This window comes from Panthera leo, chromosome B1, assembly GCF_018350215.1.
Source record: "Panthera leo isolate Ple1 chromosome B1, P.leo_Ple1_pat1.1, whole genome shotgun sequence".
Classification (NCBI taxonomy): domain Eukaryota; kingdom Metazoa; phylum Chordata; class Mammalia; order Carnivora; family Felidae; genus Panthera; species Panthera leo.
Genome location: NC_056682.1, coordinates 137,370,560 through 137,391,292, shown reverse-complemented (window position 1 = coordinate 137,391,292; position 20,733 = coordinate 137,370,560). Strand labels below are relative to the sequence as shown.

General features: G+C 40.6%; 1 protein-coding gene across 1 annotated transcript in view; it reads right to left on the bottom strand.

The window, feature by feature from the left end:
- SCD5 (stearoyl-CoA desaturase 5) overlaps positions 1-20,733 on the bottom strand; it is a 154,617-nt gene that overhangs the window by 19,104 nt on the left and 114,780 nt on the right. Inside the window, exon 3 of the mRNA XM_042936065.1 lies at positions 20,232-20,437. Within this exon, the coding sequence (XP_042791999.1) occupies positions 20,232-20,437 (206 nt within the window). The remainder of the gene's footprint in view (positions 1-20,231; positions 20,438-20,733) is intronic.

Sequence of the window (20,733 nt, the reverse complement as noted above, 5' to 3'; positions counted from 1 at the left end):
TGTAGTATAGCTTGAAGCCTGGGATTGTGATGCCTCCCGCTTTGGTTTTCTTTTTCAAGATTGCTTTGGCTATTTGGGGTCTTTTCTGGTTCCATACAAGGTTCGGGATTGTTTGTTCTAGCTCTGTGAAGAATGCTGGTGTTATTTTGATAGGGATTGCATTGAATATGTAGATTGCTTTGGGTAGTATCAACATTTTAACAACATTTGTTCTTCCTATCCAGGAGCATGGAATTTTTTTCCATTTTTTTTTTTTGTGTGTCTTCTTCAATTTCTTTCATAAACTTTCTATAGTTTTCAGTGTATGTGTGTGTGTGTATTTTATTCATCACTCTATGGGCAGTTCATTAACATTTGAAGTACCCTACCTAATCAGGAATCCACATTTGAGGCATGCTTAGTTAGCATTTGACTAACTCTAATGAGTTCATAAGCCAGAGGTCCATTACAGGCTTCAACTATTTTTATCTCCAATCACCTCCAAAGAGTTTGTAAAATAGTGGTTGAAATACGTGCTTTGTGTAGAAATACTATACTGCTACCTCTATATTCCTCAGAGTGGTGTCACTGAAGGCTTTGCTCCATCCTGTGCCCAACCACTGACAGAATTCTGTTGCTGGAGTCTGACAAGAAGGTGATACTACCTCAACACACCTTCCATGCACAGAGCTTACTGGCATGTCCAAAAGAGCAGCAAGTGGGCTTCACCGAGCTTCCAATGCATGCATGGCTATCTTTGTCCCTAATTGCTAATTGTGGTAGAAATTGGTCTGAGGCAGGATTCTGCTGTAGGGAAGACCCACTTCCTTCCTCCTCCTCTCACACTGGATTCGGCCAAGGTCAGATCCCAGAAGACACGGCCAAATCGGTCTCTTGTTGCACCATCTATGTTTCTGTGGTGCTCTTTCAGGGTCAGAGGCAGCACCAGTCTTGGATAGGATCACTGTTGGTGTGATGAGACACTGCGCGAATGGGCAGTGTGCTCATGGAACTTCCCTACCCTCACCCTGGGAGGTACGCCCCCGGCTGTGGAGCCATACTGTGAGGGAATGGAAGGCACCAGGGCTGGCTGGGTGAGTCCAGGTGCCACTTACTTCAGCAACTGAGGGTTACAGCATCATACACAAATGATCACCCCAAATGCTGGTTCTCGGCTGTGGCTGTCCAGCACTCTCCACAAACTGGATAGTAAACACACTCCTCAGTCCAGAAAGGATTTTGGGGGGTGCTAGGTATTTCAGTAATCTCATGAAATAGAAAGATGAATAGGACATAGTCACCATCCTCAAGAGCTTTGGGTCCAATGCAAGAGACATACAAGTGGACCATTTTCATACAACATGATAAGCAGAAAGGTGTGGTAGGTCCATGATTCTGTAGACCTGACGAGAAGGGGTCCTTAGCTCATTCTAGGACAATGGACCTCAAACTCTTTGGTCTCAGGATGCTTTAAAATATTTTAAATATCATTGAGAGCTCCAAAGGGGTTTTGTTTATGGGGGATATACCTACCAACATTTACTGTATGGGAACTTAAAGCTGAGAAATGTTTTATGATTTCTTAAATATTTGATGTTAATAATATATGTTAATAATATAAAATTACATGCACTATATAATATCAAATAGTATATGTAAAACATAAATGTATCTGTTAATAGAAAATAAATGCAAAACTGATTGATTCATTAAAATAATAATGAACCTACTCCATGTTAACATAAGGGACATTTTTATGAAAAGTAACTATATTTTCCAAAACACAAAAAAGTTTTAGTGTAAAGAATGGCTTTATTGTACATAATGGCAAATCTCTAATATCTGGCTTCATGGAAGTGACTGGATTGACCCACCTGCTTCTGCCGTGGTTCTGCTGCAATATTTTGTTTTGGCGGAAGTCTACGGAGAAACTGCCTCACACAGACATGCAGTCAGAAAAGGGAGGACCTCACAGACCTCCTAAAAGGGACTTAGGGGAGCCCTCCCCCCCCAGATAGCACCCCCCCCCCCCCCCCGCCCGCTGAAAGTCCTTGAACCGCTGACCTCAGCTTCCTGGATGTGAATTTTGAAGAATGAGTAAAGGTTGTCTAAGAGAAAAAGAACATTCTAGATCAGTGCTTCTCAAACAATCATGGTGCATCTGAATCACTTGGGGTCTGGGGTGGGGCTTGCATCCTGCATTTCTAACAAGCTCCCAGGTGACACTGATGGTGCTGTTCCCAGGACTACATGTTAAGTAGCAAGGATCTAGGCCAGAGAAATAACAGAAGCAAAGGCAGTTATCACAGAACAGCCTGACTTGTGAGGGGACTGGCATAGTTACAGAGTGAAGTACAAGGCGGGAAGTATCAAGACCTAACATAAGCACGCCAGGGAGATAACAGTCAGTTGTAACTTTTCCCAAGGGGAAGTCTTGAAAAAGTTTTAAGCAGGAGACAACTCTGGCTCACAGGTATGTGTAATTTCTTATTCTCAATAACTCAGAACTGCAATAAATAAAAAACACACGTGCAAAGTAAGCGGGCAATAGGATGAGGCAGAGGAAGAAGAAAGATGATACTCCCTATACTATTACAACATAGCTTAGTAGAAAGAGCACGTGCTTTGGACTTGGACAGACTTTGCTTAAATTCCGTTTACAAAATGATTCCTGAGTCGGCTTCTCAGAGGCTCAGATTCCATCATTTGTAAGGATAAGAGAGATCCGAGTTATATAGGCAGAGAACAGAGTCTGATACATTGTGAGTAATTGCTATGCTGAAATCTATATGATAAAGGATGTTAGAGAGTAATAAAAAATAAAAACTGGAAGCCATTATTGTTATTCTAAGATTAGATGTAGGCCTGAAACAAGATCATTGAGCTTATTAGAATTTTGTATTTTCTGGGAACCTAGGTGGCTCAGTTGGTTAAGTGTCCGACTTTGGCTCAGGTCATGATCTCTCAGTTCGTGGGTTTGAGTCCCACATCAGGCTCTGTGCTGACAGCTCGGAGCCTGAAGCTTGCTTCGGATTCTGTGCCTCCCTCTCTCTTTGCCCCTCCCCGACTCATGCTCTGACTCTGTCTGTCTCTCTCTCTCTCAAAAATAAACATTAAAAAAAAAAGAATTTTGTATTTTCAAGAGCAAAAAGATTCTGAGAACCTGAGAGGAATCACCTAAAAGTAAATGTTTCTCTATTTGCATGCCAGGCAGTGTCAGCTCACGGCTACCTGCAGTGATGGAGGATGCAGGCCAACAGCTACAAGAGAAAGATCTCTGGTCTCTTGGTTATCATCCTTTCTGGCAAGACAACTTGGACCCAAATTTTCAATCCAAACTTTGAATGGCTTATGTTGCAATCTCCCCACTCTTCTTTATCTTTTCCTGGTAGTACTTGGTACCGATAATAAGGAGCAAAGGCACAGAGAGCACAGAGAAAAAGAATTATGACTGCATATTAAACAGAGCTATCACAGTTTACAAAATCTCTCTGTGCATGGGTACTCTCATAAGAAGGGCTTTCCCAATTTCTATTCCTCTTTTTCTCTGGAAGCACTTGGCTTTCCAGAAACCCCCTCATCACCACCTGGGATTCTGAGACTCTTCATATCTCATTCGTGCCTTGAAGGGTTAGGTTTTTTTTTTTTAATGTTTATTTATTTGTGAGACAGAGAGAGAGACAGACAGACAGAGTGTGAGTGGGGGAGGGGCAGAGAGAGAGGGAGACACAGAATCTGAAGCAGGCTCCAGGCTCTGAGCTGTCAGCACAGAGCTCGACGCAGGGCTTGAACTCATGAACCCTGAGATCATGACCTGAGCCGAAGTCAGACGCTTAACCGACTGAACCACCGAGGCGCCCCTGAAGGGTTAGTTATTAAGTCACCCATGATGCGTTGCTTTCTCAATCCATTAAAACAAATACTGGTTCTCTGACTATAAATGAAAGTTTTCATTATCCTAAAAATCCAGGTTCTTAGTTGGACAGAATTTGAAAGCCTGTTCATTTATCCTGAAACATATATATGTAGATATATGGGGTTTGTCTCAATCTCTTGATAGTTAGGACTTCTGAGTAATTGTTTTTCTCTGTTTTAAAATGAAAGACAAGATAAGAGTAGGTTTATAACAGAGAGCCAAATGTCAGAAGAGATAGCACACTTCAGTTGAGTCAATGAGCATGTTTTGACAAATCACATTATCTCAGCACTAAGAGTCTTTGTATCTGTGTGACAGATTTGTTATTGTTTTATGTGAAAATAGGTAATGTGAGGAGAAGTAACTGACTTGGACAGGGAGACAGTTCAAAGCTGATTTCTGACAAGCGTTTCCTCAGCTAGTGGGCTGACAGTAATGTCTTTGGTTTTTCTTTCACCAGGAATTCATCCTTTTAAATTTTTATAATTTTCAGTTTTTTAGACTCAAGAATTGGACTCTTCAAACACCCTTAGCAATGAGATATGCTCCCCAGGAAGGGAGGATTCACTTATGCTCTCATTCATTCATTTATTTTTTCATTTTCTGAATCCGTGGAAGCATTTCTTTAAGAAAAAGCAAGGAGGGGGGTGCCTGGGTGGCTCAGTGGGTTAAGCATCCGACTTGGGCTCAGGTCATGATCTTGCAGTTCGTGAGTTCGAGCCCTGCACCAGGCTCTGGGCTGACAGCTCAGAGCCTGGAAGTTGTTTTGGATTCTGGATCTCCCTCTCTCTCTGCCCCTCCCCTGTGCTCTCTTTCAAAACTAAACATTTAAAAATTTGAATTTAAAAAAGAGAAAGAAAAAGCAAGGAGGGAGGAAGGCGGGTTTTTAATTTCTAAGGTTCATTAAGTCAGCAGATAGCTGATAGGATGGGGGTCTCCATTGGAGCCCTCTGCCTTTGGGCAACAACCTCAATGGCATCCTCTCCGGGTGCAGTGCCCGGTGGCGCTTGCAAAAAGTCGGGGACTCCTTGACAGTTTCCGCTGTCCACTGGGATTTTGAGGGAGGGGAGATGAGGTGTCTGGGTATCCACTCCCTGTCCCTCTCACTGGGATAAAAACAGCGATTCCTATTAACAATAACCACAAAAATTACAGAATGTGTAGGAATAAACCCAACAAGAAACACAGAAGATCTATATTTAGAAAACTACAAACATTTACTGGAAGAGGTAAAAGAAGTGGTAACAAAGGGATAGAGTGTTCTGGGAGAATGAGAGCGTCAGGAGAAGGTCACGAACCATGCAGACCTCAAGAACCTCATTCTATCCTTCTCTCCTTTACTGTGAATTCTCTCAGCTACTTTATTTTTTTTATTTTTAAAAAAAATTTTTTTTGTTTTAACGTTTATTTATTTTTGAGACAGAGAGAGACAGAGCATGAACGGGGGAGGGGCAGAGAGAGAGGGAGACACAGAATCTGAAGCAGGCTCCAGGCTCTGAGCCATCAGCCCAGAGCCCGACGCGGGGCTCGAACTCACAGACCGTGAGATCGTGACCTGAGCTGAAGTCGGACGCTTAACTGACTGAGCCACCCAGGCACCCCTCTCTCAGCTACTTTCATATATGGACTTGGAAGCCTCTGGCTATTTTATAAGTGTGTGTCTTTTCTTCCCAATTAAATGATATGATTAATAAAAGCAAGGACTATCCCTTTTTTTCTCTTTATATCTTCCATATCCCTTAGTACAGAAATGCCTCTACTTACAACTTGGCCATTTAAGGAGGTTCACAGTACGGAGAAAGCAGGGTAAGAAAGTGCATCCACTCTACCCACCACCAGCGGATGGTATTAGCAGCCACAAGCAATCATTCTGCCACACATGGTCTGTTAGTCAGGGGGATGCTGGCTGGACTGGCGCTCAGTTCTGAGCTACTTTATGAATATCAATAACATCATCAGTTTGAAAAGCACAAAAGTAGTGACTTTTGTCAAAAGTTGCAAAAAAGAGACACACAATTTTGACGGAAACAAAAGTGGAGATAATTTTTCAGGACTGAAGGTGGCGAGCGAATGCTTAATGCCACAGGTGCTCCTGGCAGAGCTGGAAGAACCCTGAAGGCCAAGGACTAAATACTGATCAAAAAGGAAGGAAAAGGTATTGGTGGAATGAAAAAGGCAAGTTTTGGGGGTTGTGGTTAAATGTTAGCAGCAACGAGCGATATCCTTTGGCCTAAACTTTGTCAGTCCTGGTGAAGGCCAGCAGTTATGAGTGAACTTAATCCTAGGCTTGGTGGAAAGTGTTGACGAGTCTGCTGTGAGGTAAGGGTGTCTCTGTAGGTTCAAAGTTGCTGGGTTTAGGGCCCATCAAAATCAGCAAAATCTCGTGTTGGCAAAGGAGGCAGCCATAAGAGGTCCACGTTTGGGGAGAAATGTTGAATAGAATGTATGGAAGAGAACAGCACTCCTGGGTGAAAGCTTTGAAGGGCCCACTTATGTTTTTATTTATGGAGATGCATCTGGAAACTGGTAACCTAAACCTTTCTTGGTCACTTTGAACTTACAAAAAAAATGGACACCTGAACAGGGTTTTAGAACTAAGGTCTTCTTGAATGGAGTAACTTCCATATAGTGCCTTATGTGTGGTTAACTGCACAAGTATTTATTGTACGTCTCCTCTGTGATGGACACTTTCACATACATTAACTAATTTATTCACTCAATCATTCTGTAAGATATATAGCACCACTATCACCATTTTATGGCTGTGGAAATGAAATCTTGGAGAATTCCAAACGTGGGTTCTTTTGATTCCAAGTCGCTGTTTTACTTCTCCATACATAGCTGCCTCTTTGTGTCAACCAAATTAATGAATGAATAAATAATCCAATGCAATATACATTATAATTTTATCTATGTGTCACACCGTTAAAAAATGGCTTGATTTTTGAATGCACATCTATTAGTTTATATAATGTCAAAAATACATACAATATACATAATGCCACCAGTGTTACTTTATATAATATCACCAAGTCCCACTGTTGTGTGTTTCTCTTTTGACCTTCCAAATATCTCCAGGGGCCCAGAAGGGGCATACAGCATTAAGAGGCACTTTGAAGGGTGGTTTCAGTGAGTATATAATGAAGCCAAACAGGACACCCCCCGGAAGGGTTACTTTTCAATATGTATTTTTGATGCAATTCACAAAACATCTTGCAGTGCAGCCTCCTGGTTAAGGACCCTTCCTTGTCTCTGGAAATCCTTTGTACCGACAAGGAATAGAGAAAATGGTCGAGAATTCTAACCAGGGTTGTTTAGTGTAATTTCTCCGGTGCTCCTGTGCAAAGTGTGGCTGTAACAAAACCTATCTCTCAACCTAATCATACCTTGACATGTTCAATAAGATATAACATGGTGAAATGAAGAGTGAGGAATTAGAATAAATTGTGTCAAAGAAAAATCTCCCTAATAGCTCTGACATGACAACCTGCACATGAATAATCTAAATATTCATTTTGGGTAATAGAACAGCTATCAACAAATTCATTACCGAAGACAATATTTTCACTTCAACTGTCAACTGACAAGGGGTCCCCATAATATACTGCCATTAGCAGTTTGCATCAATAACAAGAAAAATGCACTTGAATTTCACAAATATGTATGAATCATACTCTTTCAATTTTAAAAAGGGACTCAGCCTCATTAAAAGTTTTCACAAAATAGCTGTCACAGGGATGTTAACCTCGTCAATCATTTCATGGCAAGAACTACAAATTGGACAGTAAGTAATGGATTTGTTTCCAGGTAAACAATTTATTTCTTACTTTAAATATATGCATTTGTGCCTTCAGATTCGTCTTGTTTAAACAACTTCTCCTATATTACTCTCTTTCTAGCTTAGTTGTTGCTGGATTCTTTAGAAAGAGAGTCTTCCATGAAGCAAAACAGCACTAAAATGACTGTTATTACTTATCAAGTAATATATCCCAGCTCAGAGTACCAGGGATAGTAGGAACAAGAAATATGTAAATGTTCCATGTGTTAATTTGCCTGTGTAGACATCAGACTCATTTGTGGCTGTTCTACCTTCCTTTTCCAGGAAGGGCAGAAGGATTCTGGGTAGGAAAGTGGGCTTTGGCATCTCACTTTGTTAGATTTTCTTCTTCAACAAAAATGGAGGAAGGAAATGAAAAGATAGTACCTTTGTCCTTGACCAACAGTGGATTTGGAGTTGTGAGGAAAATAACTGCATATCCCCTTTAAAAGGCAAATGGCAAAAAACACATGACCACATATTTAGTCTCACTAATAATCAAAGATCTGCAAATCCATTATGACTATGAGTATCACAAGCTGAGAAATTTACATATTATTTGACTCAGCTATTCTGATTTTAGCCAAAGGAAAATATCATAGCTATGATAAAAAATTTATGTATAAAGTTATTCATCTCACCATTGTTTTAATGATAAAAAAGGTGAAAATCCTTCAATGTTCATCAGAATTAATGACCTGTCTTCACAATGAAATATTAAGTAGGCACTAAAACTGGAAAGATTTCACAGGATTCCATTAGGCAAAAACTGTAGGTCCTATAAAACAGGACACAGAGTTCTTCTTCCACTTAGGATGTAGAAAGTCATAAGAGAACATTGTTTCCATCAGAGCAATAAGAAAAGGTGGGCAATATACAAAATAATAACTTTTCTAGAGCCCATCAGAGAAGTGAGGTCACAAGGCAACTAAGTGAATTGAATTCCAAAGAGTGGTAAGCCCATCCATGAACTTCTTCACTTGGCAGCGCATAAGGAAGGATGGGGCCACCATATTAATAGATGAGAAGAAATTAGCTAAAAATTTACCTAAAATCCTTAAAGGCCAAGTGTGGGCTAATTTGTCACTTTGGAAGAGCTTAGAGCCTCAGACACAAGGGAGTTTGCACTCACCTTCCAGGTCTTTTATCTATACCTGCATTAAATGTTCACAAAAAAGTCAGAGGCAAAGTAGGAGATTGGAGAGAGTTCCTCTCCACTGTATAGACATGCAGGATGTGACCAGCTGCCACCAAATGACAAGCACAAAGCCTTGACCTCTTCCCCAGAGACTTCTCTTACAAAGCCAAAGTCTTAAGCTGCTGGGGGAGGGCAGAAAACCTTTTGCCTCTAAGACTAGGCAAAAGTCCAATACTTCTGGAAGAACAAGAGAAACAAAACCTGCTTGTTTCTGAGGGAGGAGTAGGAAACTCCCCCCACTCCCAGACATAGGCAGAGTCATTGCTGTTGAAGGAGAGGTGGAAGCAAAAACCTGGCTTATGCCCAGGATCTTGCACTGCTTCAAAGCAGAGATCTCCTATTGTTGGTGAAGATGAAAAAATGCTCAAGAAGTATTAACCCCAAGGTTCAGGCACAGAGCTTGCCTAAGTCTGATATGGGACTAAGGCAGCAAAGAAATCCCAACCCCCTACATTAAGACATGCATAGACAAGCAAACAATAGAAGTCTCCCTAGTTCAGATAAGGGCAAGACCACAGAGAGAGATGTCCTCTGTGGCACAGGTATGCAAGGACAGCTGAAAGCTGAAGGCAAAAGCATTAATACTTAGAAATCCTCTCTGGTACTCCAGGGTCTACTCTAAGCATTTGATAATAGCAGCTCTCCACCAAAGTCTTTGGTACACTAAACCCAAATCTAACTTAACTCCTAACTCATTGACTCAACCTCCACTTTTCCCATCCCCTTCACCCATATTAATGGCCTGAAAGAAGAATAGGTGTGGCCATTTAAAAAAAATTTTTTTAATGTTCATTTATTTTTGAGAGAGAGAGAGAGAGAGAGAGCATGAGTGAGGAAGGGGCAGAGAGAGAGAGAGAGGGAGACACAGAATCTGAAGCAGGCTCCAGGCTCTGAGCTGTCAGCACAGAGCCCAACATGGGGCTTGACCTCACGAACCGTGAGATCATGACCTGAGCTGAAGTCAGACGCTTAACCGACTGAGCCACCCAGGCGCCCCTAGGTGTGGCCATTCTCAAACATAAATTATATTTACCTTAGTATTTCTATTCTTGTAGACATGTCCAGCATATAATTAAAAATTATAAATCACATAAAAATGCAAGGAAAAAAAAAACACTGTCTAGAGATAAAGCAATTAATAGAACCAGACTCAAAGATGATTCAGCTGTTGCAACTATCAGGGACTTTCACTATAATTAACACATTTAAGAGATCTAGTGAAAAAATGGACAATATGCATGAACAGATGGGAGATATCATCAGAGAGATAGAAGATATAGAAGTGCAAATGCTATACTTAAAAAACAGTATCAGAGATAAAGAATTCTTTTGATGGGTTCATTGGCAGACAAGATATAGCTAAGGAAAGAATTAGTGAACTTGGAGATATGTCAATAGAAATTATGCAAATTGAAATATAAGATAAAAAGGAGTGAATTAGATAAAACAGTGTCTCTAAGAGCTGCGGAACGACATCAAGTGGTATAACATAGGTGTCATTAGAGTTTCTGTGGAAGGAGAGAGAAAACAAGGCCAAAAATAGTCTGGAGAGCTAACAACCAAGAATTTTCCAAAATTTATGAAAGAAAACAAGTCACAGATCCAAGAAGCCCAAAGAATCTTGAGCAAGATAACTGCTTCCTCACAAAATAAACAAACAAAAACAAAAAACCCTAGACACATCAGAGTCAATTTCTGAAAAGCAATGACAAAGAAAAATTCTTGAAGACAGTGAGAAAAAAGAAACATCACATGCAGAGGAATAATAAGAAGAATCACAGCAGACTTCTCAGAGACCATGCAAAGCATAAGACAAGGGATTGACATCTTTTAAAATCTGTAAGAAAAAACTTGCCAATGTAGAATTTTATGTCCAGTAAAAATACCTTTCAAAAATGAAGATAAAATAAAGACCTCAGATAAGCAAAGCTGAGAATGTATTGCCAATAGACCTGTGCCACAAGAACTGTTAAAGGTAGTTCTTCAGGCAGAAAGATAATATCAAATGGAAATTAGGACACACACACAGAAAACCATGAGGCTAGAGGTGAAATAAAGAAGGCAAATATTAAATATATTTTTCTTATTTAATTACCTTGAAATAATATATAGGGTATAAATAAAGTCTTGTAAAAAGAAAGCAGAGCATAGTTCATTAAAAAGAACTTTAGAAGGATATACAGCAAAATTTTAACTGATGTTTTCTAAGTGGAAGGATTACAAATGATTTTATCCTTTATGAAGCTTATTTGCATTTTCTAAATTTTCTACAATTAACTTTTATGATATTTTGTACTAAAAAGAGAATTTTATTCTTATGTTCTGTCTTAATTATTTTTTAAAGGTGGTATTTGGATCCCAAGCTCTGAGGTTAGAAAAATTTTAGAAGGTAATTGTTGGAGAAAATAATAAGTAGAAGATAAGTTTTCTGTTATGAAAATCTTTCTCCACTTTTTTACCTTTCTCATAAAAAAGAGACAATGAAAAGGCAAAAACGGTCTTTTTCTCTGATGGCGTAATCCATTGGTAATACATCTAACTTTTAAGAGAATAAATAAGTATTAAATAAAAGCCCCTTATAAGAGTATTGGTTCTCTCCCTACTGGATAAAGCCTTGGAGCTGGAACCACATACATGACTGAAGGGCTTTTTATTCCAAGAAAATATTAAAAGATTATTCTCTATGTGGTCTCAAAAGAGAGCCAAGAATTGATGATATCTAAGTATTACTGAGAATTTATACTTCCACAAAAATGTCTTTCATAAAATTTAATCTTGCCTTAACTACTACATAATTACTTAATTTTTACATTAAAACTTAGCTAAGATTTCTTTGCAGCTTTGGTAGCAACTAATATTTTACTAGAGAGAATAAATTAGTGCAAACATCTGCTATTCTTTTTTGACATGGCTCATTGAGGCCACAGGGAGCCAGAATATTTAGAATTCAAGTCCAGAATCCAGATACCATCATCTACATGATACAGTTATTGAAAGGATCAGAGATAATGTGTGAAAAGACACAATGTAAGTGCATAATAGGCAGTTAGTAAATGGTAGTTATTATTGACTACGGAAGTATATCAAAGATGCATGAAGTCACCTTCGCTGCCATCAACAATGAAGCTAAGGTAACACTTTACAAACAGCAGTTCCAGAATCCACTGACACCTGTTAGTTAATATGTCTAACATGCTAGTCAATGATGTATTCAGATTCCAGACATTTGAGAAACTGTCTCCTCATCTTGCCAGGGGAATTTCACATAGAAATGGAATGGTCAGTGTGGGGAAAGAAAAATGACAATACAGTTGATGTATTTTTATGTGCATGCACACACACACACACACACACACACGGAGAGAGAGAGAGAGAGAGAGAGAGAGAGAGAGAGGAAGTTTTCATAAAGTTCTCATAGGAAAAGTACCTCTCACACAGGCAAACAAATAACATTTTGACCTGGAAATTTTTAAAAAGTCAAAATTAGTCATTGAATTATATGCCACACTGGTTTCTCTCTCACCTAAATTTTTAACCACTAAAATAGGGAAATTTTGGTGTTAATGCTACAGCTTCAATACTGGATCATCTCAGTCTTGTATCCCAGAGTATAATTTGATTCTTTGGCTATAGCAATCAGTTGCTTTAGAAAGGCCAAAGGTTTAAGAAGAAGAGTAAAGGATGTTGTACCTCTTCCATTGACTTTTAACAAAAGGAATCTAATTAAATACAGTTTACACTTCTTTAGCTGATTTGATCATCTTCCTTGGAACTTAGAGATTCATAATTTTAACTTTTGGCAACTACAGCTGGATGCAGGGAACACTATTCAAAGAAAAATTATTTCATCCTCAAAACTTTCACAGCCCCAAGACAAGATGCAATGATTTGAGATGAGGACAGAATGGGAGAGAAGATTCCAGGGCTCAAGCTATTAACCAAAGATAGACTACCCCTCAGAAATGGAAGCCAAGATTCATGGAGAGAGAATATTTACATGCAGAAGTAATGTATGGAAAGAATAAATCAGAACAAGATCATGACATGAGGAAAGAATACAAGAGGACAAAAATTCCTCATCTCCCTCCAAAAAGAAGAAAAAGTCTGCCTGAACAATTGGCTAAATGGCTTTTATTCTCTAATAAAACTATGCAAGAAGAAGAACTGCATGGCTTGGAGAACACAGTGTGACTGATGAGGGAAAATGTACCCATGCAGAGAAGGGCACAAAGGCAGGAACAAAGCCCTCCGGCAGGTGAAGAGACAAAGACTGTGAGGACAGAAAAAGGCAAATAGACAAGAGGAAGTGAACCAAAACAGATTCATGGAACAGGGACTGAGTAACAAGAGAAATGGAAAGGGGAGCAGCAAAAGTATCTTTCTGTGGAGAGACAGGCCCAGTCAGGCAGGGGGGCAGGTGTATGGTGGGGCATCCTCTCTCACATCCCCAAACACAAATGGGGGAATTCTAGAAAGAGGGAGCAAATATTCTCCAGAATCTGGTTCTCCTGTGGACTGTTCCATCCCCAGCACCTAGAACAATTTCTGGTATATAGTGGGTGCTCAAAATATAGTTCTTGAATGAAAAGTGATATATGCAGAAACGAGAAGAAAGCTGAATCCTGAGAAACACCATGTGCCTCATCACTTACATTATTTATTTTTGTTTTTATTTTTAAATTTTATGTAAATCCAAGTTAGTTAACATATAGTATAATAACGGTTTCATGAGTAGAATTCAGTGATTCATCACTTATATGTAACACCCAGTGCTCATCCCAGCAAGTGCCCTCCTTAATGCCCATCACACATTTAGCCCACCCCCACAACCTTCCCCACCCAACAACACTCAGTTTGTTCTTTGTATTTAAAAGAGTATCATAAGAGTATGATTTGCCTCCCTCTCTGTTTTTATCTTAATTTTCCTTCCCTTCCCCTACATTCATCTATTTTGTTTCTTAAATTCCACATATGAGTGAAATCATATATTTATCTTTCTCTGACTGACTTATTTTACTTAGCATAATACATTCTAGTTCCATCCATGTTGCTGCAAACGGCAAGATTTCATTCTTTTTGAATATTTGTAATATTCCCTTGTATATATACACCACATCTTCTTTATCCATTCATCAGTTGATGGACATTTGAGCTCTTTCCATAATTTGGCTACTGTTGGTAGTGCTGCTGTAAACATTGAGGGTGCATGTGCCCCTTTGAATCAGCATTTTTGTATCCTTTAGATAAATACCTAGTAGCGTAATTGCTGGGTTGTAGGGTAGCTCTGTTTTTAATTTTGGGGGGAACCTCCATACTGTTTTCCAGAGTGGCTTCACTGGTTTGTCTCACCAGCAGCGCAAAAGTGTTTCCCTTTCTCCACATCCTCACCAAAATCTGTTGTTTCCTGAGTTGTTCATTTTCTCATGGCTTACATTATTAAGGTGTGAGTTGGCATAGAGTATACCAAAGAGCTGGGATCTGCATATAGCATAAACAAGTGATGTTCACCTTGGAGCCAGTTTGGTTTTACTGTTGCAGGACCATTAGGGACCCAAGTGAGATGGGCAGTGATCAAACTAAGGGTAATTGATGTGCAAAGGAGTAGCAGAGGGTGGTTGTGCTTAAAAGGCACTGCCTCCATGTCCCCGAATCTCACCCACATGACCAGATGTTTGAATATCTCATCATCCAGGTCCTCTCATTTGGGGATCATTTTCTGTAGAGTTTTCCACAAATTGCAACTAACCAACTAAGCCCTTGAATGTACTCAGCCACTCAGTGTCACTAATATCTAGAGAAGAGCTGTTCTATTAACTTAGCAACAAGTAGGGTAGGTCCCCAAGGAAAATGGACTCAGAATAGAAAGAGACTCCCTGGGGGCCCCACGAGGAACCCTGATGAAAAAGCAATGGATTTTGTCAACTGAGATGGGATTATGTTGGTTGTAAATTCCCAGATGACTCATCCCAGCCCCTAGGGGATCCCCCACATGGAAGATGAGGGGATGAGATAGAGAAGTGAAAATAAGTCAATTGTAGACTTGTCTGACTGCTCTGCCCTGGCAATTTGATGTCACCAACACAGAAATACATGTGGGGTTTGGACAGAGGATTGACATAAAGACACAAAAAGGAGGATGTCACTGAGAGATGTGATGCTATTGTTGAAGAAAGAAAAAGACTAATGATAACAGACCAGGGGGAAATTGAAGTGAAGGAGGTCTTAAATAGATTCTAGCCATTCAAGTGTCAATCTTATTGGAAAGGGAAAATTTACACATTTTCATACCTTTCCAGGGTTTCAAAACAGAAGTGCTTTACCTTTCTGAATCACTCCAACCATTTTTCTCTTAGCTAATCCCATACTATGGCGATGAGGCAAGGACCTTGTTTTCATGTGTCTGGCTTAGTATCCTTGTTAACTCCTTCAAAAATACACATGACATTGTCTGCATGCTACTTCTAAGGGAATTTCTTATCTAATATGGGAATCAATGGGATAAGCAAAGCATTAGGAAGAACAGCCTCTGGATTTTTATCCTCATTCTGCCATCTCGGAAAAATGATGTGAGATTCCAGTTTCTGCTTAGAAAATGGTGGCAGAAAGGCCACTCACTTGCTTTATAATGAAAACGTTGTCAGACTGAGCCACTTGTGATGGCTAGTTATTTTGCTTAAGTAATTAAGTACCTACGGGAGAGCCTACCTCATACCAATTCGTACTTTCTTCCATGGGAACAAAACCAGGAATTTATGCAAGGGTGTAAGGCATCAACCAAGAAACTACATTTCCTGACATGGTTAATGAGAGGTGCGTGGATAGGCTATATGTGGCTCCTGGGAAAGCTCCTTATAGGTGACTGACTCAGGTGAGCAGTGTTACCCCTCACCCTCACCTTCCTTCTGATTAGGGCTCTAGTGGTCACATTGGACCTTAAAATGAAAGAATGAAAGTCACATGCTAAGGTTGGTGGAGCAGAAAGATGAAAGAATCTGGTTTTCAACTGACACTGTTGCCACCATAACCTGGGCCTTCACAATTCTTTTATATGTGAGGGAAATAAACTTCTATTCTGTTTTGGCCAAACACAATTCCTAACTGACAGACCTACTGCCAGTCTTATGAGTGGCCCCCTTCTAGGCTCACACTGATATTCGTAGGGCCCAGACCAAGAACAGAGGTGGAGGCCCTTAGCCTGTGATCTGCCCCATTCTCTTTCCACCCCTAGTTCTATCCTCTTTCTATGGACAGCCAAACTCATCTCCAGGCTAACACTGCCTCTTGGCCACTGTTCAGGACTAGGGTGTACACATCTCTACCAGGAGGACAGAGCCCTGGAGAGGCCAGTGTAGGCTCTGGAAGTAGGCTCAGAGCCATTTGGACAGGGAATTCTAGGTTCCTTGGAGCCCAAGGCAACGTATACAAGTGGGAGAAGATTCCAGGTGGTATGTGCCTCTGCCCTGTGATCTCCTCACCCTGTAGGGAAAAGCACAGCTCTTGTAGGCATAGAACCTCAGGCAGGGCTCAGTTGCCAAAGTCTGAATGTGATACCACTAGCTTCTCTCCCTCTCACCTCCTAATGCCTGCCATTTTGTCATTCACAACCAGGCAGCAGAGCAAAACTTGAAGCAGTCCAGTTAACTACTTGTTATCATAGCCTTGGTAAAATTTTTAGAGGAAAAGTCTAGAATTATAGCTTGAACTGTGTTGTCCTCCTGTTATGTTTAATGCCACTATCTTCTCTCTTTTGTTATACTGTATAATGGAAAGTTGATCAAGCCTGGCTCTCTGACAAGGCAAGCTTTTATTTGGTAAACTGTCATGAGGATGGCTGAGCACAAGTTTATCAACCAACTGCAACATTAGTGCTGGAGCAGCACTAACATTAGTGAATTAGCTGCAAACCCCGGGGATCAGAACCAGAACAGAGCCTGGTGCCCTCAAAGAACCATAGAGGAGCAGGTGGGGATTCTGACAAGGAGAGCAACTCTATAAGGTGTACTATCAAAGTGACCCAGGGCCGAATCTCTGTTATGCAAGGAGTCCCCCATTCAGCTAAGGGTAGCAAGGACTTAGACTTGATGTGGCAGTCCTGCCAATGACAGGGTCCATCCCTCCTCCAGCTTACACCCCAAGTGCAAGGACTCATTCTTTAAGGAATCTGTTGCCTCCATATAATCTGACTGGCAGAACCAATAAAGCTGGCTTCACAGACTTGAAAATATCCAAACCCTGTACTACCTCTGTATATTCTGGAAGCTCTCTCCTTTAGTGCAGTGATTCTAAGCCTTATTTCAGATTATGGATCTCTGTGTTCTCCAGGCTGGATAATTACCAATGAACATGAGTACTCACCTACACTTAAGAGAACCGTTGTAACCCTTTTCAAACAGCAAGGTATGATCAAAAGAACACGGAGCAAATAATTTGAGATGTAGGTGCTTGCCACAGGGTAATATTTGTGTCCCCCCAAAATTCACATGTTGAAACCTAATTCCCAGTGCAATGGCATTAGGAGGTGGGCCTTTGGGGGTGATTAGGTCATGAGGGTGGAGGCCTCCCAAATGGGATTAGTGTCCTTACAAAAGAGACCCCCAGAGAGCTCCTTCCCCGCTTCTGCCATGTGTAGAAACAGCAGGAAGGATGCTGTCTATGAAGCAGGAAGAGAGCTCTCACTAGACACCAAATCTGTGGCACCTTAATTTTGGACTTCCCAGCCTGCAAAACTGTGAGAAATAAATGTAGCTGTCTAAGTTACCTAGTCTATGGTATTTTTGTTATAGCAGCCCCAAAAGACCAAGGCAGTACTTCTATCCCCAACCTTCTATCTATATTTTGTTTATTAGTTTTCCCATAGGAGAAATGGAAGGCATGAGCTAAATGATTTACAAAGTCCCTCCCTGTTCTAAAGTTCAATGGCTCTATATAGTTCTATGTATCGACAGATATATTAAATATCCTTTCCCCCATCTTCATCTAACTTCTTGTCACCTTTCAGGTCTTGGCTTAGAAGCTAGTTTCTTTCCTAGGCCCTCCCTCACCCTCACCAGCCCGTATTGTGTTCCTGTGGCACACTTTTACAATACTTCTCTCACGAGAGTATAACTGTCTGTACATTTATTTGTGGGATCCCTGCTGGTCTGCAAATCTGGGGGATACAGCCACCAATCTTGAAGGTTGTATCCTCAACACCAATTCTTAGCAGGAGCTCAATGGTATATATGAAATGATGATATGACTGGATGATATGAGTGGATGGATAGCTACAACCCCCTTTGGTCACTGGGCTGGTGAGGAAAGATATTCTCAGGTAACTATTTAGGGAACATGCTAAAATAGTCTCTGTTCTTCTGCTTGCATTTAGAAATAGTCTTTGGACATAAGTGCCATGAGTACAAATCTAATGAATCAAATTACCACATTTTTAAGGAAAAAGATGAAAAAAAGATCTTCCATTTTTATGGTGAGAGAAACCCAGACTATTATACTCAGCCCAGTTCTCATTAATAAAATAGAAGATCCTTTGCCTTCTCATCTGAGCTCTTCAAATTAATCTAAGACCTGATTGTCCCAAAGCATTACTAATTATATAGCAACATCATTTATATCACAGAATTGGAAATGACACACATATTCAGCTGCAGAGTGATCGTTAAATAAACCGTGACACTCAACTAGTGAACTCACACAGCCTTCAACAATGGTGCCTCCAACATAATCTGAAGTTCAAAAGCAAGACATAAAATTACATATGCAGTATGCTTGTCATCATGTGAAATATATCAGATATGTGGACAAAATATGGAAAGATACACTACAGATTATTAATTGTGGCTGTGTTTGTGTGTTAGGACTTGAATTATTTTCTTTCCACTGTTCTGAATTTTGCAGATTTTCGTTAATGATATTTAAGACTTTATGTTTACGGTGAAAAATCAAAACAAATAAATCATTTAATTGTTCATCAAAAACCTCTTGTTATTTTCTGCTAGAGAACTTTTGGCTACTGATACTGGGTGTGTCCACTAGAAAGAGCTGTGTTGAGGCACACAGTGACCCTCTGGAGAAACCAACAGAAGCAGGGGATGGAAACACACTGAGTCCTCTGGACTAGCAACTGCCTGTGGAATAATAATAATCACTGATCTAAGCTCTTAACTATGAGCCAGGCATTTCCCATACATTTTTTTTCCATTATGTGCTCATAAGAACTGTAGGAGGTAATGGTCAAGAGCCAGTCTTTACTAGCACGTGGAGGAGCCACAAAGTTTGATCCTAGGCAGTCTATCTCCACGGTCCGCCATTTTCTCACTGTGTGCTGCTGCCCACTCCAATGTAAAGAGGGAGGCCGGGGGGAAAGTGAGCACAATTCTAAGCCGTACTTCCTTTCATGCAAGAATCGTTCGTGTCAGACAAAGGCACAGCCTCCATTTCTGTTTTCAGGAGTTTCTATTCAGATATGGTCTCAAATATGACTCTTGCTTGTCAGTGGAGATGGCCTCTGGTAACCACTTTTTCACCATATTATATCAAGACTCTAGCCAGCGTGTAATCCATAAATTGTCTCTCTTTGCACATAAATTCATTACTTTGGGGCAAAAAGCCCATTTATAAATGCTCTCATAGTGGCCAACTTTGCAGATCCAGACCAACATGGACATAGTCTATGCCAGCTTCCTGGTAAAGGTGAAAAATAGCCACTCTCTATCTGCCAGCACAATTACAAGTGATTTTCTCCATGTGCCTGTTGAGAGTAGATTTATCCTGTAAATGCTGACTGGCTGAATACGCTCAGCTAACACCATTAGTGCACACAAGCATTTTGAGGCTCTCTGTTACACGATCACATTTCCTCTGCACAAAAATCTACTCGTGTAACATTTCTAGGAGACAGGGGAAGAGAGCCATCACTATAAGAGAATTCCAGGAGAACAGAGAAGTATACCTGGATAGAGTCCAATGCTGTTGGAGTCAAGGATCACTAAAACGAAGCAAGTTCTCCCCGCCCTGCCCACCACCCCAGGGAAACTCTAATGGGGGAGCAGGGAACTACAGAAAAAGATTCCGTGAAATCAGTCATGTGGGTTGGTCTGAAGGAAATGACGTTTGGGCATAAAGGAAATCCATTTAAAATTAAAATTAAAACAATTGTGTAAATAGGGAAGACTTAATGAGCAAAAGAAAATGAATAAACAGAGATAAATCCTAATAAGAGAGTAAGTGGTATGAGGAGAACTACTTGGGGGTATTATTGCACTCCACTGTGCTCTGTCTCTTGGTCCTGTCCCCGAGGGACAAGCCTATGGTGTCTGTTCACTTACTTTCTCTGGAATCGGACCACAGGATCAGCCAGCAGGTCAGTGAGGTCAAGTTTTCTCCCCTTCTCAATGACATCTGGATGTTTGCGAACAAAGAGCCACCCGATATGAGAGAAGAAGAAGCCCCGACGGGCATTGTGTGGGTCAGCATCGGTCTCTGAGTACTTGTGGTGGACTCGGTGGTCCCTGGACCACTCGAAGATGTCATTCTGCAGAGAGAACACAGACCCTGAGTGAAGAGACAAAGCACCCTGGTGCCTTCTTGAAAACTTAGCCTCCCTCTATGCCTCACCCCCACCCCCTTACCATCCTCACCACTGACTTCTACTTTGCTCCCATCCTCAACCCACAACCTCTGCACCTCAATTTCAATCCCTGGGGTTGGTCTGGGATGATTTCCATGAAAATAAGAGGAAATCTTTGCTTAGTAGGGATCTTCGCTTGTGTTTGGGATGTGCCTGCTGCAGGAGATCCAGGCTTGTTGAGTGAATGAGAGGGGAAACCT